At 39.0% G+C, this 24,140-nt stretch overlaps 1 protein-coding gene and 1 non-coding gene across 17 annotated transcripts in view; one reads left to right on the plus strand and one right to left on the minus strand.

Annotated features, from left to right (window-relative positions):
* LOC108310087 (ankyrin repeat and KH domain-containing protein 1) overlaps window positions 1-24,140 on the plus strand; it is a 133,690-nt gene that overhangs the window by 95,114 nt on the left and 14,436 nt on the right. For all 16 annotated transcript variants that reach the window (XM_017536768.2, XM_037741417.1, XM_017536771.2 and 13 more), the window contains 14 exons: window positions 759-904; window positions 1,062-1,173; window positions 1,657-1,802; window positions 2,744-2,886; window positions 3,704-3,917; window positions 5,466-5,641; window positions 5,846-6,008; window positions 8,670-8,765; window positions 9,229-9,345; window positions 14,858-15,029; window positions 16,714-17,161; window positions 17,637-17,783; window positions 18,584-18,733; window positions 18,909-20,521. In XM_017536768.2, coding sequence (XP_017392257.1) covers window positions 759-904; window positions 1,062-1,173; window positions 1,657-1,802; window positions 2,744-2,886; window positions 3,704-3,917; window positions 5,466-5,641; window positions 5,846-6,008; window positions 8,670-8,765; window positions 9,229-9,345; window positions 14,858-15,029; window positions 16,714-17,161; window positions 17,637-17,783; window positions 18,584-18,733; window positions 18,909-20,521 — 3,843 coding nt within the window. The remainder of the gene's footprint in view (window positions 1-758; window positions 905-1,061; window positions 1,174-1,656; window positions 1,803-2,743; window positions 2,887-3,703; window positions 3,918-5,465; window positions 5,642-5,845; window positions 6,009-8,669; window positions 8,766-9,228; window positions 9,346-14,857; window positions 15,030-16,713; window positions 17,162-17,636; window positions 17,784-18,583; window positions 18,734-18,908; window positions 20,522-24,140) is intronic.
* LOC119472453 lies at window positions 18,069-18,145 on the minus strand. Its single transcript, XR_005201597.1, has one exon. It is a non-coding gene; the product is annotated as a small nucleolar RNA SNORD45 (small nucleolar RNA).

The raw sequence follows: 24,140 nt of genomic DNA on the forward strand, positions 1-24,140 counted from the left end.
GAGATCGAGTCTAGCTCTGTCACCCAGGCTGGAGTGCAGTGGCATGGTCTCAGCCCACTGCAACCTCCACCTCCCGGGTTCAAGCGATTCTCCTGCCTCAGCCTTCCAAGTAGCTGGGATTACAAGCATGCACCAGCATGCCTGGCTAACTTTTTTATTTTGTTGTAGAGATGGGGTTTTGTCATGTTGGCCAGGCTGGTCTTGAACTCCTGACCTCAGGTGATCCGCCCGCCCTCCGCCTCCCAAAGTGCTGGGATTACAGGTGTGAGCCACCGTGACCAGCCCACTTTTTTTGAATTGTACACAGGATATTTTTATCCAATTGACTTTTACAAACTAAAATATAGAACTCCTTTTATTTATTTTTATTTTTAGAAAAAATTTTTTCCTCCCTACTGACAATGTAAAAAACTACTATTTATATTTAGTATAGGCACTAAATATCAGGCACTGTGTTAAGCATCTTATCTGCATTGTCTCAAGAAGTCTTTCCTATAACCTTCCAAGGCAGGTATCATTATTGTCCCCATTATACACATAAGGAAAATTGAGGCTCAGAGAAATTAAATTACTTGCCCAAGATCTGAAAGTCAGTGTTGGAACTAATATTCAAATGTAGGTCTGTCTGATTCCAAAACTTGTGATTTTACTATTACTATATATTACTGCTATGGAAATTTCTGTTTTCTGTGTTTTTTTGTGTACAAATAACCTTACTCTTTAAAGTGAAATTTAGCAATATGAATATTGTTTTTCAGCTGTTAGTACCAGAGTGCCCACTGCTTCCAACAGTTCTTCTCAGACCACAGAGTGTCTTACACCTGAATCCTGTTCACAGACTACAAGCAATGTGGCTTCCCAATCTATGCCCCCTGTGTATCCTTCAGTTGACATTGATGCACATGTGAGTAGATTGCTTTATTTAAACTTATTTTGCACATTCTAATTTTCTTTGGAAAGGAAAATTATCATTTTACATTTATTGTGAAAAGAATTATTATTTGCTCTTCAATTGATAACTTCTGTTAAAAAAAATTTAACTTATTTTTTTCTTCTCCTAGACTGAGAGCAATCATGACACAGCATTAACACTAGCTTGTGCAGGTGGTCATGAAGAACTTGTATCTGTGCTTATTGCACGGGATGCCAAAATTGAACACAGAGACAAAAAAGGTAAATGTCAGTCAGAAATAAAATCTGAGTGTAATTACATCAGAAAACAATTGTAACTTTTATTATTGATAAATAGTTCCTAGACTATCTTAGTGATAAGATAGATAAGCATATTTCAATTAGGAATATCCAGATTCATTATTCTGCAGAGCCAGATAATTCTCCAAAAATTAGACTATAGATCATTAGTGAAAAAGAGCAAGTTGTGGTTGCCCTTCTTAATCCAAAGGTATTTCATACAGAGGCATCAAAGTTAATTATTAGTATAAACTTTAATAATTTTTACTGACTTAGTTTTTTAATTAGGTGTTTATGGGTTTTTAGTCGATAACAAATTAGGATTTAGAGTAGTTCTATGTTAAATTGTTATCAGTATCTGCCCTGAAGGCTTTATTTTGCTAAAATGCTAGAGAATGGAAAACAGTGGCTTTAAAATAAAACAAGAAACATAAATTTGTTTAAGATTTTCATTTTCTGATTTAGGTTTCACACCACTAATCCTGGCAGCAACAGCAGGGCATGTTGGAGTTGTTGAAATTCTTTTGGATAAAGGTGGAGATATAGAAGCACAGTCTGAACGAACTAAGGATACTCCACTTTCATTGGCATGTTCTGGTGGACGTCAGGAGGTGTGTTAATGTTAATTTAATTTTCATTTTGTAAATATTTTGCTTGTATTTTAAAATATGCATATGATTAGTATTTTAGCTAATGAATAAAATTTGCATGTATTTTGTGTATTTGTTTTTCTGAGATAGGGTCTTGCTCTGTCTCCCAGGCTAGAGTGCAGTGGCGCAATCATAGCTCACTATAACCTCGATCTCTGGGGCTCAGGCAGTCCTCAGCCTCCCACCCAGCTAGGGCTATTTTGTAGAGATGCGGTCATGTAATGTTGCCCAGGCTGGTTTCAAACTCCTGGTTTCCCAAAGTACAGGGATTATAGTTATGGGCCAGCATGCCTGGCCCTGCCCGTATTTTGACATGTTCCATATACTTTCTGAGCAAAGGGATACTTCTGTTACGTTTTATGGGAATGTAAATGCCCTTTTCTGGCAGGGGATTGTGGGGAGAACAGAAGGGTGGAGATGAGGTCTCATTATGTTGCTCAGGCTGGCCTTGAACTCCTGGCCTCAAGGGATCTTCCTGCCTTGGCCTCCCAAAGTGCTGGGATTACAGGGATAAACCACCATGCTTGGCCCCAAATGCTGTTTTAAAGAATCTGTTTCTTGCCCTTAAAGCCAAATAAAAATTATCTTAATCCTTACATTTATTTGGATTCAATGAATCACAATTCTACACATGAGAGGCAACTTTATTGCCCAATAAATGACAAATATAAAGGGTAACATCTTGTTATTGCAGTATAATTGAGATTTCAAAGCTCTGAATTCCTGAGATTGAATCCATGTATCTATTGCTGACATTTCAATATTTAGGGCCTAATGAAATGTAATTAAAATATCATATATTTAGAAAAGGAAGTTATAAATCCTGTTTCTTTGTGTTTCCTTCATTGTAAGTTGAGCCCTTGGTGTAAACACTCTTCTCTATCCATATTTTTACTTTGTAGGTGGTAGACTTGCTGCTGGCTCGAGGTGCAAATAAAGAACATAGGAATGTATCTGATTATACACCACTGAGTCTAGCTGCATCTGGAGGATATGTTAATATCATTAAGATTCTGCTTAATGCTGGGGCAGAAATTAATTCAAGGTATTAACCTGTTAATTTTATTTTTCATGTTTTGTAAGTTACTCCTAAGTTACTACTTTGGAGTTAAATGTCTACCTCTAAGCTTTTAGACAGATACCATTTTAAATTAAGATAGTACTAAAGTTGCAAAGCCAACAATTACACCTGTAATGTGTTTATAAGTAATCTCAACTTATCTCAGTAATGTGGCTGCTTATAAAGAGGTCTCATTTCAAAATTTTGAAATTTTGTTCTGTGGCCCTACCACCCTAAACTTACCTAATCTCATCTGATCTCAGAAACAGTACTTTATATATGTAGTTGGAAATTTATAATCCCCTAAATAGAAATTATGTTTTATTATTTATTTACTTTTTTTTGAGGTGGAGTTTCACTTTGTTGCCCAGGCTGGAGTGCAATGGCATGATCTTGGCTCACTGCAACCTCCACCTCCCTGGTTCAAGTGATTCTCCTGCCTCGGCCTCCTGAGTAGCTGGGTTTACAAGCATGCGCCTCCACGCCCAGCTATCTTTGTATTTTTAGTAGAGGCAGGGTTTCTCCATGTTGGTCAGGCTGGTCTCAAACTCCCGACCTCAGGTGATCCACCCACCTTGGCCTTCCAAAGTGTTGGGATTACGGGCGTGAGTCACTGTGCCCAGCCAGAAATTATGTTTAAATTGTGGCATTTTCTTATTCTTTATTATTGGTCAAATCAAATAAAATCTATTAATTGATATTAGAAACTTCTCTTTTTAGTGAAACGTTTTCATTTTTAATGCTTTTCTAAAATAATAGGCAACATATTATTTTAATTTTCTAAGCACATTTCCCCCCTTAGGACTGGGAGTAAACTAGGTATTTCTCCCCTGATGTTGGCTGCAATGAATGGACATGTTCCTGCAGTAAAACTGCTGCTTGATATGGGTTCAGACATTAATGCCCAGATAGAGACCAATCGGAACACGGCTCTCACCCTGGCCTGTTTCCAGGGCCGAGCAGAAGTAGTGAGTTTGCTTCTGGACCGAAAAGCCAATGTTGAACATAGGGCAAAGGTAAGCATTTTATAACTTGTCGACTATTTCAGATACATTTCTAATGGAAAAAATACGGCATTTTAACTCAAATTGAATGTAATATTTTAAATTGTCGTAAGTTAAAACTGATACCCCAATGCAGAATTGGGGAATTATGCTATGTAGTAGTGATTGATATACCGTCACCATCATGACTTTTATTAAGGACAGTGAAGAAAACAGAATTAGTACTTTTCCCAACCTCAGCCTTGAATAGCTTTCTATTAATACTGTAGCTTACAACTTTTGAATATAGTAAGATTATTTTGTATTAACTATTACACTGTAGACTTTTAAAGAACTCCTTTAATGAGGCATGTGCTTATTATTGTAAAAATCCCAAGCAAAACTTCAGTTCATAAGTTATAAAATTAGGGCAGCTAACATCTAATTTGACCATGGCAGATTTTGACAGTTTCATGACTATTTGGTATTAAGAAAATAGGAATTAATATGTCATTGGCTTGAATTTCTTTGCTTAGAATTGCAAGGCTCTTAGAACTCCAGGAAAATGTAGGTTGGGTAGAATTTTTAATAATCAGCCAACAGCAAATCTAATGGCCATTTCAAATTGGAAAGGTTTGACTGTAAATCCTATATTTTTTCCCTGAAATTTTTTTGAGACGAAAATCTTTTTGCTCTTGTTGCCCACCCAGGCTGGAGTGCGTTGACACGATCTTGGCTCATGGCAACCTCTGACTCGTGGGTTCAAGTGATTCTTGGGATTACAGGCATGCACCACCACACCCAGCTAATTTTGTATTTTTAGTAGAGATGGGGTTTCTCCATGTTGGTCAGGCTGGTCTCAAACTCCTGACCTCAGGTGATCCGCCCACCTCAGCCCCCCAAAGTGCTGGGATCACAGGCGTGAGCCACTGCACCCAGCCTCCTTTTACTTCTTTAAGTTCAGTGCGACATTTACATTCTTTTAATATAAGTAATGAGTAAATGTAGTTTTTTCTTTTTTTTTTTTTTTTTTTTAACCACACAAAGAAAAATGAGTTTTTCCTGCTACTCAGTTTGTCTTTTTCTGTTATAAGTATTCATTGTGTGCCACTTATCCATTAAAAGTCCTAGAGAAATCTACATTATTTTGGATGGTACCAATAGGATATGTCCTTCGAAAAAATGTTAGAGACTAATATACCAAAGGCACATATGCAAAAAAATTTATAAAGTGATTTTAATCTCTTTATTTTTAATGTCTGTATTCACTGTGCAAAGAAATTATCTGAGTAAATTCATGAAAGTACAGAAATTATGGGATTTATTTTAGCATGAGATAACATGTTTTAAGTTCATTCTAGCATGTCTTACTGAATCTAACAATTTTTACTGCTGTTTAGTAAAATTCAAGGCTGAATATTGCTTAGCTCTTTTGAGAGCTAATCAGAATTAGAATTGTCTTAAAAGTTAATTGCTTCAGTTTTTTAAAGAAATTATATAACTTAGTTTTGGTCCATGGAATAGTTAAAAAGGAAAAAAGAAATTATGTAATTTAATTGCATGATTTATTGATTTAAACAGACTGGTCTTACCCCTTTGATGGAAGCAGCTTCTGGAGGGTATGCAGAGGTTGGAAGAGTTCTTCTTGATAAAGGAGCAGATGTTAATGCTCCCCCTGTGCCTTCCTCAAGAGACACTGCTTTAACAATAGCAGCAGACAAAGGTCACTACAAATTTTGTGAACTCCTGATTCATAGGTTAGTAATTTCCTATTATACATAGAACTTCTCATAGTCCTTTTCACATTTCAGTGCTTTTAAAGTTAATAACATTATTTTACTTTATTGACATTGTTAAGATTATTTGCATGTTATTTTGTAAAAGATAGATGATAGAAAAAGCTAGAAAAAGCCAACCTCTTCTTACAGGAAACAAACTGTATTAATATTCTTTGTTTACAGGGGAGCCCACATTGATGTTCGTAACAAAAAGGGAAATACACCACTTTGGCTGGCATCCAATGGAGGTCATTTTGATGTTGTGCAGTTGCTAGTACAAGCAGGCGCTGATGTAGATGCAGCAGATAACCGGAAAATCACGCCCCTTATGTCAGCATTTCGCAAGGTAATTTGATATGGGGGAAGAAAGGTCAAATTTAGTAATTTCAAGCCAATGCTAAATTGAAAGCATGTGAGAAAGATAAGTTGATGTTGGAGAATTGAATATATTTCCGTACAAAAATCACTGTTATCTTTCCATTCTTTTTTTTATTTTTGAGACAGAGTTTCGCTTTTGTTGCCCAGGCTGGAGTACAGTGGCATGATCTCGGCTCACCACAACCTCTGCCTCTTGGGTTCAAGTGATTCTCCTGCCTTAGCCTCCTGAGTAGCTGGGATTTACAGGCATGTGCCACCACACCCAGCTAATTTTGTATTTTTAGTAGAGATGGGGTTTCTCCATGTTAGGCTGATCTCGAACTCCCGACCTCAAGTGATCCACCTGCCTTAGCCTCTCAAAGCCTGGGACTACAGGCATGAACCACTGGGCCCAGCCTTCTTTTCATTCTTTTGTGGCCAAATCTAAAAGCTTTGTGGTAGTTCACTATAAGCGACTTGGTTGTTAAATCACTTGGTGTCTTGACTATTTGTGATATATGATATTCATAAAATAGAAGATTTAAGGAAACGTATTATATGCAGATGGATTTTTTTCCTACCTAAAAAGGAGTAGACTTTCATAAAAAGTTACTGTATCTTTTGTGTGTGTGTCTGAGAGAGAGAGAGAAACAGGTTCTCACTCTATCACCTAGGCTGGAGTGCAGTGGCATGATCATTGCTCAATATAGCCTCAGCCTCCCAGGCTCAAGTGATCCTACCGCCTCAGCCTCCCGAGTAGCTGGGACCACAGGCGTGCACCACCATGCTCAGACCTTTTTATTTTTATGTTTGTAGAGATGAGGTCTTGCTATGTTGCCCAGGCTGGTCTCAAACGATCCTCCCATCTCTGCCTCCCAAAGTGCTGAGATATGGGCGTGAGCTACCATGCCCAGCCCCTCTTATATATATTAAAGTTCACTTATCTGCTATATTTTTAAAAGCCTTCCCATTGCTATAGCTTCCCAAACTATAAACTACTTATTAGAGCCTGTAAAGACATGCATAATAAGGTGCATGTCAACCTCTCCAGGCCAGTCATTTATGATAGTATCCCCCTTTGCTCACTACGTTCTCTAGATACTGGCCTAGAATGCACTAAATTTTCAACTGTCTCAGGGCGTTTGCTCACTGGTTTTCTTTTGCTAACATGTTTTCCCTTGCTCTTCACCTAGCTCACCTCTCTACTCGTCCGTTAGCTCCAATTTTACATGTCACTTCTCAAAGAGTACTTCCCTAACACCTGATCCACAAAAGGTCCCTCTGGTTATCTTTTATAGTTGAGTTTTGATTTTCCTTATCCCAATTTGTAATTATATCTTCAAATATATACTTACCATTTTAATGCCTATCTAGCCAACTAGACTGGTAGGTCCATGAGGACAAGAGTCATGACTATCTTTTTCAGCACTATTTATATACCCAGTTATGCACAGTGCAATTTACATATAGTGAAGTGCATGAATCTTTAAGGTATGTGGCTTAGTTTTGATAAATGTATACATACATGTAACCCATGTTAGTTGTATGTATACATTTTGATAAATGTATATATACATGTAACCCATAAAGATACAAATTATTTCTGTAACCCTAGAAAGTTCCTTCTTGCCCACTTTTAGTCACTTTCCTGCCTCAGAGGCAAGCATTTCTCTGATTTTTATCTCCATCACACTAATTCTTGAGGATGTTTTAGAACCTTAGTAGGAAGAGAAACTATGCAAGTTTGGTTATATTAAAATAGATATACTGGCTGGGCACAGTGGTTATGCCTATAATCCCAGCACTTTGGGAGGCCAAGGTGGGTGGATCACCTGAGGTCAGGAGTTCGAGACCAGCCTGGCTGACATGGTGAAACCCCATCTCTAATAAAAATATAAAAATCAGCTGGGCATGGTGGCAGGTGCTGTAATCTCGGCTATTCCGTAGGCTGAGGCAGGAGAGTTGCTGGAACCCGGGAGGCGGAGGTTGCAGTGAATCAACCTCCAGCACCATTGCACCATCACCATTGCACCACTGCCCTCCAGCCTGGGCGACAACAGCGAGACTGTGTCTCAAAAAAAAAAAAAAAAGATATGCTTAGAATTGGTTACAGATCTTTCAGCCCTTGATAATGGCATTTAGAAAGTATTTTATTTAGATTCAAATCCTAAGGCTCAGAAAGATGTGATAGTTCATCTTGTTTAGTTAGTGAGGCTTTGAAATTTTAAAAAATCCTTTGTTTTAGGACTTATTTCCCTTTTACATTGAGGTTCATTTTACATTACCAACGTTTGTTTTATTAATAGATTTATTCTAGGAGATACTATTTTTCTACAAAAGCTTTTTCTACTTTCAGTGGAATTAAATTCAGGATAAGTGTCTTCTAGTCCACCATGCATTCCTGAGCACACATTCTTGTATTTATGCTTTTCTGTTTATAAACTGAACACTCTTATTTTCATAATTTTAATTTCAAATTTAGTAAATTATCTGGCATTATTAATCTGCCTTTTTATTCTTAAATTGGTAAGCATATATGCCAAATTTCAAGGGATTCCTTTGTATTTTTTGTTGTTGTGTACTTTCTTTTTATTCTTAAAAATAATATATTTTCCTGCTACCTTGTCTAAGATTGTTGTACTTCTTACAGGGTCATGTAAAAGTTGTTCAATATTTGGTAAAGGAAGTAAATCAGTTCCCTTCTGATATAGAATGCATGAGATACATAGCAACAATTACAGATAAGGTAAGTTTAATATGCTACTGAAGCATATTTTTGTTCTTTGTGGAATGATATGTCAAAGTGTGCAGTTAGGAACTTGTTCTTTTTATATGCTGAAAGGTTAGTCACCAGATCTCTTTATGCTTTTGTTTCTCCATTTGAAAAATAGATGGGTATAATACTTCTGATAAACTATTTTGAGATTTCTACTGTGGACCATACTCACACTGACTGCAGCCAAGGTACTAAACTATTAGCCTGATTAGTAGGCTTCTTAAGGACATGCAGGTTTTTAGGGAAATGGTGCCTTATTTTTGTGAAAGATTGATACATGCCTGGACTCAAAGGATAGCTTAATTTGGTTTAGTGACTTTTCAGTTTGAGCTTTAACCTCTGGACTTTAAAGGTGCTCATCAGCTTAAGTTTTATTTGGCCTCTTTATATTATGTTTCATTATATATTTACATAATTCTACTGTCTGCTGTAGGAACTATTGAAAAAATGTCATCAATGTGTTGAGACAATTGTGAAGGCTAAAGACCAGCAAGCTGCAGAAGCAAATAAGAATGCAAGTATTCTTTTAAAGGAACTTGATCTGGAAAAGGTGAGTGGGAAAAATAATGTCCTTTTTAGAAGTTTTTGAGGCCAGGTGTAGGGTCCAGCCCCACAAGGTTCTGTGAGCCGCTCCCGGCTGGTGCGGAGACGAGAAATTGTAGAAATAAAAGACACAAGACACAGAGATAGAGAAAAGAGAGTTTGGGCCCAGGGGTCCACTGCTACCCAAATCTGGGAGACCAGCAGTGGCCCCACGGGATGCCCTCACTTTTATTGAGTTGCAAATCTGGGGGGCAGGGTAGGTAGGGCATGGCCTTGGTGGTTGGTAACTGGGGGCAGGGTAGATAGGGCATGGCAGTGATAGGGTCAAGTATATCACGTGTCATTCAGATAGGGGCTTAGGAATTTCTGGCGCCCGAATTGAGGTAAGGAGCATAATGCATCAGCACTTTTTCCATACTTATCAAGAAAGAACTAAAACATTAAGATTTCTGTTACTATTACTGATTATCTTTTCTAAGACAGAGGAACCAGATGCAGAAGTAGAACATGAGAGTAGACATGGGACGTGACCACTGAAGCACAGCATCACAAAGAGACAGTTAAGCCCCTGGATATCTGCGGTCCTACCTGACAGCCGCCAGGCCTTACCACAAGAGCTTGGAGAAGTGGAGTGTTCTCCAAACTTCCCCAGGAAGGAGATGTCTTGGCCATTTTGGACATCTCCTTCCCTAGCTGGCTAAACAGCGGGCACCTTCACAGCGCTGGCACTGCGGCACAGCCAAGGCACCCTCCAGCAGCCCTTATGCGGGCGTGACAGAGGGCTTAAAGCATCTTGCCTTAGTGTCATTCATTTCACAGTGTCACCCCAGGTTCACACTTCTTACCTGATAGGCATTAGTAAAAGAATTAAGATCACCTATGAATAACTGAGATCACATATGAATAACTAATAACTACTAGGGTTATATTTCCAGTTACTTTCTTCTTCATTATTTGTATGGAAATAGGCTGAGGCCTTTTGCTCCTGTCTTGGCACTTACGGGATCTCCCCCCTACAACTAGGCATGGTAGCTCACACCTGTAATCACAACAATTTGGTAGGCTGAGGCAGGAGGATCTCTTGAGCCCAGGGATTCAAGACCAATTTGGGCAACATAGTGAGGATGAGAGGTAGGGCTGAGCCCAGGAGGCAGAGGTTGCAGTGAGCTGTGATTCTGCCATTGCACTCTAGCCTGGGTGACAGGGTGAGACCTCATCTCTACAAAAAAAAATTTTAATAAACAGCTGGGTATGGTGGTGCCTGCAGTCCTAGCTACTCAGGAGGCCGAAGTGGAAGGATCACTTTGAGTCCAGGAGGTCAAGGCTCCAGTGAGCCATGATTGTACCACAGCAGTCCAGCCTAGACAACAGTTCAAGACTCTGTCTCTACTTTAAAAAAAAAAAAAAAAGAAATTGCCAGATGTCATGGCTCATGCCTGTAATCCCAGCACTTTGGGAGGCTGAGGAGGGTAGATTGCTTGAGTCTCAGAGTTTGAGACCAGCCTGGGCAACATGGCAAAACCCCATCTCTACAAAAAACAAAAATTAGCCGGGCATGGTGGCAGGCACCTAGAGTCCCAGCCACTTGGGAGGGCTTGATGGGAGGATGGCTTGAACCCGGGAGGCAGAGGTTGTAGTGAGCTGTGATTGTGCCACTGCACTCTAGCCTGGGTAGCAGAGACCCTGTCTCAGACAAAAAGAAAATCTGCTAGGATAAACTTGTCACCTGACTCTTAACAATGTATGATGCAAAGACAATGGGTAATAGATTCTTGTACCACCATCAATTTCTTGATTCTGACCTGTCATTCAAAAAAATATGTTTTGAGCCCAAATATAAGTAAGGGACTAGATTTTGAGCAAGATCCCAATTTATGGCTAGGTGCAGTACCTCACACCTGTCATCTCAGCATTTTGGGAGGCCTAGGAGGGAGAATGGCTTGAGCTCAGGATTGGAGACCAGGATGGGCCATAGTGAGACTTTATCTCTACTAAAAGTTTAAAAACTTCACTGGGCATGGTGGTGCACACCCGTAGTCCCAGCTACTCAGGAGGCTGAGGCGAGAGGATCACTTGGCCCTGGGAGGTTGAGGCTGCAGTGAGCTATGATTTTGGCACTGCACTCCAGCCTGGGTGACAGAGCGAGACCCTGGCACCAAAAGAAAAAAAAAAAATCCTGTCTGGGCGCAGTGGCTCATGCCTGTAATCCCAGCACTTTGGGAGGCCAAGGCAATCGGATCACCTGAGGTTAGGAGTTTAAGACCAGCCTGGCGAACATGGTGAAACCCTATCTCTACTAAAAATATAAAAATTAGCCAGGCATGGTGGCACACACCTGTAGTCCCAGCTACTCAGGGGGCTGAGGCAGGAAAATTGCTTGAACCCAGGACAAAGAGGTTGCAGTGAGCCAAGATTGCACCACTGCACTCCATCCTGGGTGACAGAGCTAGACTCTGTCTCAAAAAAAAAAAAAAACCTATGTTAACATTGGTCTGCAGAGAAATTTAGTAAAGCATTGGAAATCATTTGTTTATCTTAAGACCCGGGTTACAAGTAATTTATTAGATTCCCAATTAAAGACTGTCTAGTATCCTAGGATGTGTGGTATAATGGAAAAATTAAAACAAACTAAAACTTTGTCTTTCTGAGGCTCAGTCTGCTTACCTGGAAAATGAGAGTGTTGATATTGAGTTCAGAAATTATATTAAAAGAAAAAACAAAAAAATAAAAGAAAAAACATCACGATTAAGTAGAGTTATGCTAGGAATGCAAGAGATAGCTTAAAATGAAAATATTTTGTTGATTAAAGGAAGAGAAAAAGTATGATCATTGAGAGATGCTAAAATTTTGATAGCAAATTTTGGTTTAAAAAATCTATTAAGCTAAAGAGAGAAGAAAATATTGCTTATAATCACTGAGGAAGAAAAAATAACTTACCAATAATAAAAAATGATCATGTGAATAGGCAATTCACAGAAAAAGAAATACAGGCTGGGCATGTGTTGTGGCTCATGCCTGTCATCTTAGTACTTTGGGAGGCTGAGGCAGCAGGATCACTGGAACCAAGGAGTTCAAGACCAGCCTGGGCAACATAGTGGGACCCTGTCTCTACTTAAAAAAAAAAATGCAAATAAATAAAAATAAATTCTATAAAGTAGGAAAGAATAATCTCTGTAATAGCTTCTTATCTGTATTTTTACAGCGAGATTTATCAGTCTTTTGTAAAGATCATGATAGCTGCATTTTAGGCACATAAATAGATGCCACATAAATGTTTTTGTTAAATAGCATTAGTGAAATTCACTCCACAAACCATGCAATTTACCCATATAAAATTACATACACACCTGTAATCCTAGCACTTTGGGAAGCCAAAGTGGGCAGATGACCTGACGTCAGGAGTTCGAGACCAGCCTGGCTAACGTGGTGAAACCCCATCTCTACTCAGAATAAAAAAATTAGTCAGGCATGGTAGCACATGCCTGTAATCCCAGCTACCTGGGAGGCTGAGGCAGGTGAATCACTGGAAACTGTCATGCGTGCGGAGGCTGCAGTGAGCCAACATCACACCACTGCACTACAGCCTGGGTGACAGAGCGAGACTCTATCTCTAAAATAAATAAAATAAAATAATAAAATAGGTTATGTAATTCAGTGGTGTTTAGTATATTCACAGAATTGTACATTTATCAGCACAATTAATTTTGGAACATTATGACTATCGTAAAAAGAAACCCTGCACTCCATAGCTATCACATTCCTATTCCTCCGCTGCAATCTCTCTGTTCTAGGTAACTACTAATCTACTTTCTATCTCTATAGATTTGCCAATTCTGGACTTCTCACATAAATGAAATCATATAATATTTGGTCTTTTGTGTATGGTTTTTTACTTAGTGAAATGTTTTCAAAATTCATCTGTGTTGTAGCCCAAATGAGTGCTTTATTTCTTTTTATTGCCAAATACAAAAACAATTCCGTTCTCTAGATAGACCACATTTTGTTTATCTGCTTATCAGTTAATGGACATTGGGTTGTTTCCACTTTTTGGCAAGTATAAATAATGCTACTATGAATATAAGTATACAGGTTTTTGTATGAAAATGTTTTTATTTCTCTGGAGTATGTACCTATGAATGGAATTACTGAATCATATGCTAGTTCTGTGTTTAACTATTTAAGGCAGCGCCGGACTATTTTCCAAAGTGGCTGTATCGTTTTACATTCCTACCTGCAGTATATGAAGGTTTCAGTTTCTCCACACCCTCACCGATATTATTATCTGTCTTTTTGATTGTAGCCATCCTAGTGGGTATGAAGTGGATATCTTGTAACTTGGATTTTATTTTCCCTGTTAGCTAATTGAACATCTATCTCTTTCTGTGCTTATTGGTCATTTGTATATTTTCTTTGGAGAAATGTCTATTCAGATCCTTTTTCTATTTAAAAAAAAATAGTTTTATTGAGATATGTTCGACAAATAAAAATTTGTGTATATTTGAAGTGTTTAACTTTTTATTTTTAATGAATTTTTTTTTTTTTTTTTTAAAGAGACAGGGTCTTAGTCTGTTGTCAAGGCTGAGTGCAGTGGCATGATTATAGCTCACTGGAGCCTCAAACTCCTGGGCACATGCAATCCTTCTGCCTCCCAAGTCGCTGGGACTATAGGCATAGGTCACCATGCCCAGCTAATTTTCTTATTTTTTATAGAGGCGGGATCTTGCTATATTGCCCAGGCTGGCCTTAAACTCCTGGGCTCAGGCAGTCTTACCTCTTCCTTCCTCAGTCTCCCAAAGTGCTTGCTTGTATTACAGGTGTGAGCTACCACACCCAACCTATATATAACTTCATGTTTTCATAATCTATTTTTTAAATGGATTGTCTTTTCATTAGTGAGTTAAGATTTTTTTATATATTGTAGATACAAGTCCCTTACCAGTTGTGTGATTTGCAAAAACATTTTTTCCATTTTAAACATGGACTTTTTGCTTTCTTTCTTCTTTCTTTTTTTTTTTTTTGAGACAGAGTCTCACTCTGTCTCCCAGGCTGGAGTGCAGTGGTGCGATCTCAGCTCACTGCAACCTCCACCTCCCAGGTCCCCAGGTTCAAGTGATTCTCCTGCCTCAGCCTCTCCATTAGCTGGGACTACAGGTATGTGCCACCACATCCAGCTAATTTTTGTATTTTTAGCAGAGATGGGGTTTTGCCATGTTGGCCAGGCTAGTCTCAAACTCTTGACCTCAGGTGATCCACCAGCCTCAGCCTCTCAAAGTGCTGGAATTACAGGTGTGAGCCACCACACCCAGCCAACTTTTTACTTTCTTGATGATTCCTCTGAAGTACAAAAAAGTTTTTAATTTTGATGGTGTCCAGTTTATTTTTTCTTGGTGACATTTATAAATGTGTTTTGAGAGTAACACCCGTGGAAATTCCTGTGTATCATAAACAAAAATATCATTTCATTCTTTATTTTGCATTACTGCCTTATTGTTAAAATTACAAACCTACTTTATTTGCAGTCAAGAGAAGAGAGCAGAAAGCAGGCTCTTGCCGCTAAAAGAGAGAAAAGAAAAGAAAAGAGAAAAAAGAAAAAAGAGGAACAGAAAAGGAAACAGGAAGAAGATGAAGAAAACAAACCTAAGGAGAATTCAGAACTACCAGAGGATGAAGACGAAGAGAATGATGAAGATGGTGAGAAACGAACCATCTGAATTAGTGGTGGTTCTCCTTTGTTTATCAACTTCATTTTGAGTCTTTTTTGCTCTAGTTAACTCTAGTTAAACGTTTGTTTACTTTATTAATCTGAAAAGTGGTTTGCATTGTAAACCACGCACGTAATTTGAAGAAATTCAGTTGTAATTTAAATCATCTTATAAAACATTGCATGTATACTAAAAGCAATATAGTAAGAGGTTTGCCAGCTTTTTTCAAGGTTTTCTCTAACTTTTCCTCCCCTGATTAGAAGTATAGTTTCTCAATTTATTTTCAGCTGAGATTCAGGCTCAAGGATACAGAGGCCTGAAATGTCAGTAGAGATGGGTTTAGTACTCTCAAAGAGTTGTTTATTGTACTGTGTGGCAGTGCTTATAGTAGGCAAATAATTTTGTTCTACTTGAATTCTAATTCTAAAATACTATTTGAAAAATGTCCTAAATTCAAACTATATTGTGGTTTTGGTTAGTTCATGAGACTAGAATTAAGAATATTGCTAGTATGCATGTCCTATACTACCTTAGGCAATAAAATATAATAGTGTATATTTGTTCTGATAACAAATAATAGTAAATATTTATTAGGCTAACAACAGTAAAGATTTTTTTTTTTTTTTTTTTTGAGACAGAGTCTCCCTCCGCTGCCCAGGCTGGAATGCAGTGGCGCAATCTCAACTCACTGCAATCTCTGCCTCCCAGGCTCAGGTGATCCTTCCACCTCAGCCTCCCAAGTGGATGGGACCACAGGCACTCACCACTACCGCCTGCTAATTTTTGAATTTTTTGTAGAAACAAGATTTTGCCATGTTACCCAGGCTGGTCTTGAACTCCTGAGCTCAAGTAATCCACCTGCCTTGGCCTCCCAAAGTGCTGGAATTACAGGCATGAGCCACTGTGCCTGGCCACAGTAAAGATTTCTTTATTTCAGCTGGGTACAGTGGCTCACACCTGTAATCCCAGCACTTTGGGAGGCTGAGGCAGGAAGATCATGAGGTCAGGAGTTTCAGACCAGCCTGGCCAAGATGGTAAAACCCTGTCTCTACTAAAAATACAAAAATTAGCTTGGCATGGTGGGGTGCACCTGTAGTCCGAGCTATCTGGGAAGCTGAGGCAGGAGAATCGCTTGAACCCAGGAGGTAGAGGTTGCAGTGAACCAAGATCGCGCTACTGCGCTCCAGCCTGGGCGACAGAGCAAGACTCCATCTAAAAAAAAAAAAAAGGGATTTTCTTAATATCTTAATGAACACTGGTGAAAGGAAAATACGATATTAAAGACTGAGTTAATATGGCTGGGCATGGCGGCTCACGCCTGTAATCCCAGCACTTTGGGAGGCCAAGGCAGGTGGCACGAGATCAGGAGATCAAAACCATCCTGGCCAACATGGTGAAACGCTCTCTACTGCAAATACAACAAAAATTAGCTGGGCATGGTGGTGCATGCCTGTAGTCCCAGCTACTCAGGATGCTGAGGCGGGAGAATTGCTTGAACCCAGGAAGCGGAGATTGCAGTGAGCCTAAATTGCACCTCTGCACTACAGCCTGGGCAACAATGCGAGACTCCGTCTCAAAAGAAGACTGAGTTATTATGAATTATCAAATATATTCTGTCAGAATTTGAGTTCTGTGACTCTCAGTATGACTTTTTTTCTTCTTAATAATTTCAGTGGAGCAAGAAGTTCCCATAGAACCTCCTAGTGCAACCACCACCACCACAATTGGAATCTCTGCAACATCTGCAACATTTACAAATGTATTTGGGAAAAAAAGGGCCAATGTGGTGACAACTCCCAGCACCAATCGGAAAAATAAGAAGAACAAAACGAAAGAAACCCCTCCTACAGCACATTTAATTTTACCAGAACAACATATGTCTTTAGCACAACAAAAGGCAGATAAAAATAAAATAAATGGAGAACCTAGAGGTGGTGGTACAGGTGGGAATAGTGATTCAGATAACTTGGACAGCACAGATTGCAACAGCGAGAGTAGCAGTGGTGGTAAAAGCCAAGAGTTAAATTTTGTGCTGGATGTGAACTCCTCTAAATACCCCTCACTGCTCCTTCATTCCCAAGAAGAAAAGACAAGTACTGCTATTTCTAAAACTCAGACACGGTAAATTTTTCTGATTTATTAATTCTACCTCCACCTTTCCTTCATGCCTGGCACAAGAATTTGAAGTATATTACCCAAGTACATGTTGTGTTAAACAATTTAAGTCTACCACATTATCTGTCTTCAATATTCAAAACTGAAATTCACTCATGTCCTCCTCATCATGTACTAATTAGAAAATTAGATTATTAGAAATTTTTATAGGATTCAAAGTCTGAAGTTGAAAATATTTGCATGCTTTGATTTTATCTATGTCATTTTTATTGATTATGGTCTAATTTTTGGCATCTGAATCCATTTTAATACTAAAATAAATGATGGGCCCTCTTTGCTGTATTTCTGTTTTTCTGACTTATTTGATATGCCAAAGTTTAATACGAATATTTCAGTGTAACTCTGGCTATAAAGGAATAGTCTCTTGAGTTTCTATCTTAAAACTTATCTTTTATTGTACTTGGTATTTGTCTCTACTTAGACTTGAAGGTGAAGTGAATCCTAATTCCTTGTCAACCAGCTACAAGTCAGTGTCATTGCCATTAAGCTCTCCAAACATAAAGCTGAATCTCACTAGCCCTAAAAGGGGTCAGAAAAGAGAAGAAGGGTGGAAAGAAGTTGTACGAAGGTAAATAAAATTAGTTCCATCTTTTTAACTTTCATAAATTTTCTCTTTCTCATGTGAGATGGCTACCTAGTTAACTAATGAATAATTTGAATGTGGTTATTATTTTAAACTGCAGTGCCATACTAAATCCAGAATATGCTAAAGCACAATTAGAAGCAGTGTATACATTTTGCAAGCATATTTTATATGACACAAGAAATTTTCGCTTTTTTGGATAAGCTAAGTTGCTTTTTATATAGTTCAAATGTAAAGACTTTCTCTTTCTTTCTTTTTTTATTTCTTTTTTATGTCTTAATAATTCTAGAACTAAAGTACTAATAATCAACTTTAGATTCAGAATACAAGTCAGCTCATCATTGACCTGAGGCTTTATTTTTTAATGCTAAGTATGAGCTGTTGATACTGGTTTAAAATAAATAAGCTAGCATATTCTGTGTGGATTTTAATAATATGGTATTCATTATTTTAATTTAGAAAGAGTCAACACACATGGTCATTGCAGTTTACTTGATGTATAATATTTTGGGCAGATTTGAATGCTTAGATTGTGAGTGATTTGAATATAATTTTTGTTTTAAATTAGGTTCTCTGAAACTGCAGAGGCAATGTAATTTTAAACTTTACTAAATTCAATTCAATACCATAAGGGATCAGTTTCTAAAATAAAAACTTTTAATAATTTCCTCTTTAGCATTTGAGAAATGTTATTCTACAAAATGTCCATGAACATACTTACTGAGACATCTTTTTTAATAAAGAAACATTTAATTTCATAAGCTCATGTATTCTTCGTTTTATAGGTCAAAGAAATTGTCTGTTCCAGCCTCAGTGGTATCGAGGATAATGGGAAGAGGAGGATGCAACATCACTGCAATACAAGATGTTACTGGTGCCCATATTGATGTAGATAAACAAAAAGATAAGAATGGCGAGAGAATGATCACAATAAGGTAATTGTGCAAAATGTATACTGCTAGTTTTGAGTAGAAATTATAAGAAGCATACCTGTTAGGTATGGTATAATGAAGAACTTTATTTGATGGTTAAAATTACCTCGTTGTTTATTTTTTTAATGTTTTCGGTCTTGTTTCTGTTTTTGTTTTTGTTTTTTTAAATTTTTCCCAGGGGTGGTACAGAATCAACAAGATACGCAGTTCAACTAATCAATGCTCTTATTCAAGACCCTGCTAAGGAACTGGAAGACTTGATTCCTAAAAATCATATCAGAACACCTGCTAGCACCAAATCTGTTCATGCTAACTTCTCATCTGGAGTAGGTACCACAGCAGCTTCAAGTAAAAATGCATTTCCGTTGGGTGCACCAACTCTTGTAACTTCACAGGCAACAACATTATCTACGTTCCAGCCCACTAATAAACTTAATAAGAATGTTCCAACAAATGTACGTTCTTCTTTCCCAGTTTCTCTACCCTTGGCTTATCCTCACCCTCATTTTGCCCTGCTGGCTGCTCAAACTATGCAACAGATTCGGCATCCTCGCTTACCCATGGCCCAGTTTGGAGGAACCTTCTCACCTTCTCCTAACACATGGGGACCATTCCCAGTGAGACCTGTGAATCCTGGCAACACAAATAGCTCTCCAAAGCATAATAACACAAGCCGTCTACCTAACCAGAATGGGACTGTTTTACCCTCAGAGTCTGCTGGACTAGCTACTGTCAGTTGTCCTATCACTGTCTCTTCTGTAGTTGGTGCCAATCAGCAACTATGTATGACTAATACCCGGACTCCTTCATCAGTCAGAAAGCAGTTGTTTGCCTGTGTGCCTAAGACGAGTCCTCCAGCAACAGTGATTTCTTCTGTGACAAGCACTTGTAGTTCCTTGCCTTCTGTCTCCTCTGCACCTATCACTAGTGGGCAGGCGCCCACCACATTTTTATCTACAAGTACTTCTCAAGCACAGCTTTCTTCACAAAAGATGGAGTCTTTCTCTGCTGTGCCACCCACCAAAGAGAAAGTGTCCATACAGGACCAGCCCATGGCAAACCTATGCACCCCATCTTCAACTGCAAGTAGTTGCAATAACTCTGCCAGCAACACCCCAGGAGCTCCAGAAATTCATCCCTCCAGTAGTCCCACTCCTCCTTCCAGTAACACACAAGAGGAGGCACAGCCATCCAATGTGTCTGATGTAAGTCCTACATCAATGCCTTTTGCATCTAACCCAGAACCTGCTCCATTGACTTTGACATCACCCAGAATGGTTGCTGCTGATAATCAGGACACCGGTAATTTACCTCAGTTAGCTGCACCAGCACCTCGAGTTTCTCATCGAATGCAGCCCAGAGGTTCTTTTTACTCCGTGGTACCAAATGCAACTATACACCAGGATCCCCAGTCTATTTTTGTTACAAATCCAGTTCCTTTAACACCACCTCAAGGTCCACCAGCTGCAGTGCAGCTTTCTTCAGCTGTGAACATTATGAATGGTTCTCAGATGCACATAAATCCAACAAATAAATCTTTGCCACCTACATTTGGCCCAGCCACACTTTTCAATCACTTCAGCAGTCTTTTTGATAGTAGTCAGGTGCCAGCTAACCAGGGTTGGGGAGATGGTCCACTGTCCTCACGAGTTGCTGCAGATGCCTCTTTCACTGTTCAGTCAGCGTTCCTGGGTAATTCAGTGCTTGGACACTTGGAAAACGTGCACCCTGACAACTCTAAAGCACCTGGCTTCAGACCACCTTCCCAGCGAGTTTCTACTAGTCCAGTTGGTAAGTTATTAACTATGCTGCAGCTCATTTTGGAGCTCTTATGCCCTAATCTCACCTTAAGTGGACAAAAAAAGTAGCAAGAGGTAAATAATTCACATATAATGAGCTGCTTTATATTCTCTCTATGATCTTTCTGTCCCTCATAGTAAGGAATTTGTAACAATGGTGTCAGTCCATTTTCTTGGAATTGGTATCTATTCATATTAATTTAAAAGACTCAAGGGATGTTTGAAGGATTCTAAATTTACAGACTTAAAAAAAGAAAATCCTATAATCCCCACATTTTGGGAAGCCAAGGTGGGTGGATCACAAGGTGAGGAGTTTAAGACCAGCCTGGCCAACATGGTAAAACCCTGTCTCAACTAAAAATATAGAAATTAGCCGGGCTTGGTGGTGCATGCCTGTAATCCCACCTACTCAGGAGGCTGAGGCAGGAGAATTGCTTGAACCTGGGAGGCAGAGGTTGCAGTGAGCTGAAATTGTGCCACTGGACTCCAGCCTAGGCAACAGAGTGAGACTGTCTCAAAAACAAACAAACAAAAAAAACATAGTGATTGTTTGCATTTCTTAGATTAAAAAAAATCGAAATTATAAAGGTGTTTAGGCACCAGTCCATAATTTACATGTTTAATAGTACTCTGTTATCTACTTTAGGTATAGCTATTTGTTTATTTTTTATGTATTTTATTTCTTATTTTTATTATTTTATTTTTTGAGACATGATCTCACTCTGTTGCCCAGGCCAGAGTGCAGTGGTGCAATCTTGGCTCACTACAACCTCCACCTCCTAGGCTCAAACATTTCTTATACCTCAGCCTCCCAAGTATCTGGGACTACAAGCATGTGCCACCATGCCCAACTAATTTTTTGTATTTTTAGTAGACAAAGGGTTTCACCATGTTGCCCAGGCTGGTCTAGAACTCCTGAGCTCAGGCAATCCTCCCGCCTTGGCCTTCCAAAGTGCTAGGATTACAGGCGTGAGCCACTGCACGTGGCCTAGATATAGCTGTTTGAAGAGACCCAGTCATTTATAGGCTCTTATTTTTGAAAGACCAACATAGATTTAGCTATTGCTTCTTTGAAATTATAAATTAGCTGCCAAGGCTTTATGAGAAAGATATAGATAGATTTGAGGTCAGTTTTGGCTTGGAGATATTTGGAGAACCAGAATCTATTTTTCATAGTTTAGGAGCCAAAATTTAGTCTAATCTGCACTGTTCTGAAAAATGCGGCTGACCCGGAATGTGGAACTATTGCCTCTTAGCATTTCTCTTCCATTTGGAAAACTCCCCCATAGTCCATGCCACCTGGTTGCTAATTATTTGTGAGTTATGGATATGCCATAGCCTTAGCTTTCATTTCAGATATGTTTCCATTTACTTCTCTTTTCAGGAAAACATAGCTGTTATGTTATATTTCAAATAGAAATAGAAGCCTGCATATGACTATCTATGGTCCAAAATATTCTCTAGATTTTTTTCTCTTCCTCTCTGTAAATAGACATCTATTATGACTTTTCATTAGGGGAAACTAGCGTAGACTTTGAGAAGCCCCAGGGTGAAAGAAGAGCTCATTTCCAGTACCCAGGATGTGATAGCATTAATCCTTGAGTTTCCTTCTAGGGCCTGGGATTAATAAGCTTAGCCCCATTTCTTAACTGCTTGTATGGTTTGTTTTGTTGATGCTCTTTTCATGAATATAGTTTACTTTCCTAGTTTTCAGGTAAGAAGTAGTAATACTGACCAAGCGTGGTGACTCATGCCTGTAATCCTAGCACTTTGGGAAGCTGAGGCGAGTGGTTTACATGAGGTCAGGAGTTTGAGACCAACCTGGCCAACATGTTGTGAAACCCCTTCTCTACTAAAAATATAAAAATTAGCCAGGTGTAGTGGTGCACATCTATATTCCCAGGTACTTGGGAGGCTGAGGCACAAGAATTACTTGAACCCAGAGGACAGTGGTTGCAGTAAGCTGAAATCATGCCACAGCACTCCAGCCTGTACGAAAGAGCGAGACTATTAAAAAAAAGAAAGTAATACTTAAGAAGATGGGAAAAGATAGAGAGAAATTGAAACCATCATACACTGTAGATAGGTATGTGAAATGGTACATCTGTTTTGGAAAAACAGTTTCACAGTTCCTCAGAAAGTTAAACATAAGAGTGATCATATGATCCTGTAATTCTTCTCCTAGGGAAGACATGTGTCTGTACAAAAACTGGCACACTAATGTTCATAGCAGCATTATTCATAATAGCCAAAATGTAGAAACAAACGAATGTTCATTAACTGACAAGCAGATAAACAAAATGTAGTATATCTGTAAAACATAATATTTTGTATTTGGTATAAAAAGAAAGAAAGTACTGATTCATGCTATAATTTGGATGAACTTTGAAAACATTTTGCTAAATGAAAGAAGCCAGTCACAAAAGACCAAATATTCATTTTATGATTCTATTTATGTGAAACATCCAGATTAGCAAATCCATAGAGACAGAAGGTAGATTAGTGGTTACCTAGGATGGATGGATGATTGGAAGGTGGGTAGCTTAGGGGTACGGAGTTTCTTTTTTGAGAGGAAGAGCAGGGGACAGGACCTCACTCTGTTGCCCTGGCTGGAGTGCAGTGGCATGATCATGGTTCACTGCAGTCCCAACCTCCTGGGCTTCAAGCAGTTTTTCTACCTTGGCCTCCCAAAGTGATGGCATTGCAGGTATGAGCCATCACGCCCGGCTTCAGAGTTTATTTTTAGGATAATGGAAATGTTCTAAAATTGATTGTGGTCATGAATGCACAATTCTGTGACTATACTAAAAGCTACTGAATTGTATAACTTTAAATGAGTAAATTGTATGGTTTATGAATTAAATCTCAGTAAAGCTGTTAAAAAGTACATGTATATGGCATCTACATTTATGTCCCTAACATGCACATCATGTTCTTTAAAAGCTATCATGATCGGCTGGGCACGGTGGCTCATGCCTGTAATCCCAGCACTTTGGGAGGCTGAGTGGGGTGGATCACTTGAAGTCAGGAGTTCAAAACCAGCCTGGCCAACATGGTGAAATGCCATCTCTACCAAAAATGCAAAATTTAGCCGGATGTCATGGCAGATGCCTGTAATCTCAGTGACTCAGGAGGCTGAGGCAGGAGAATAACTTGAACCCGGGTGGCAGATTGCAGTGAGCCAAGATTGTGCCACTGCACTCCAGCCTGGGCAACAGAGTGAGACTCTGTCTCCCAAAAAAAAAAAAAAGCTATCATGATCTTTACAAAAGACTGACGGATTTCACTGTAAAAATATTGGCAGTGGCCAGGTGTGGTGGCTCACACCCGTAATTTGAGCACTTTGGAAGGGCAACTCGGGGGAATCATTTGAACCCAGGAGTTAAAAACCACCCTAGGCAGCATAGTGGGACCCCATCTCTATAAAAAAATACATTTAAAAAATGAGGGCCGGGTGCGGTGGCTCGGATCACGCCTGTAAGGGCAGATCACAAAGTCAGGAGTACAAGACCAGCCTAGCCAACATAGTGAAACCCTGTCTCTACTAAAAATAAAAAAATTAGCCGGGCATGGTGGTACATGCCTGTAGTCCCAGCTACTTAGGAGGCTGA

This window comes from Cebus imitator, unplaced genomic scaffold, assembly GCF_001604975.1.
Source record: "Cebus imitator isolate Cc_AM_T3 unplaced genomic scaffold, Cebus_imitator-1.0 Scaffold101, whole genome shotgun sequence".
Taxonomy (NCBI): Eukaryota; Metazoa; Chordata; class Mammalia; order Primates; family Cebidae; genus Cebus; species Cebus imitator.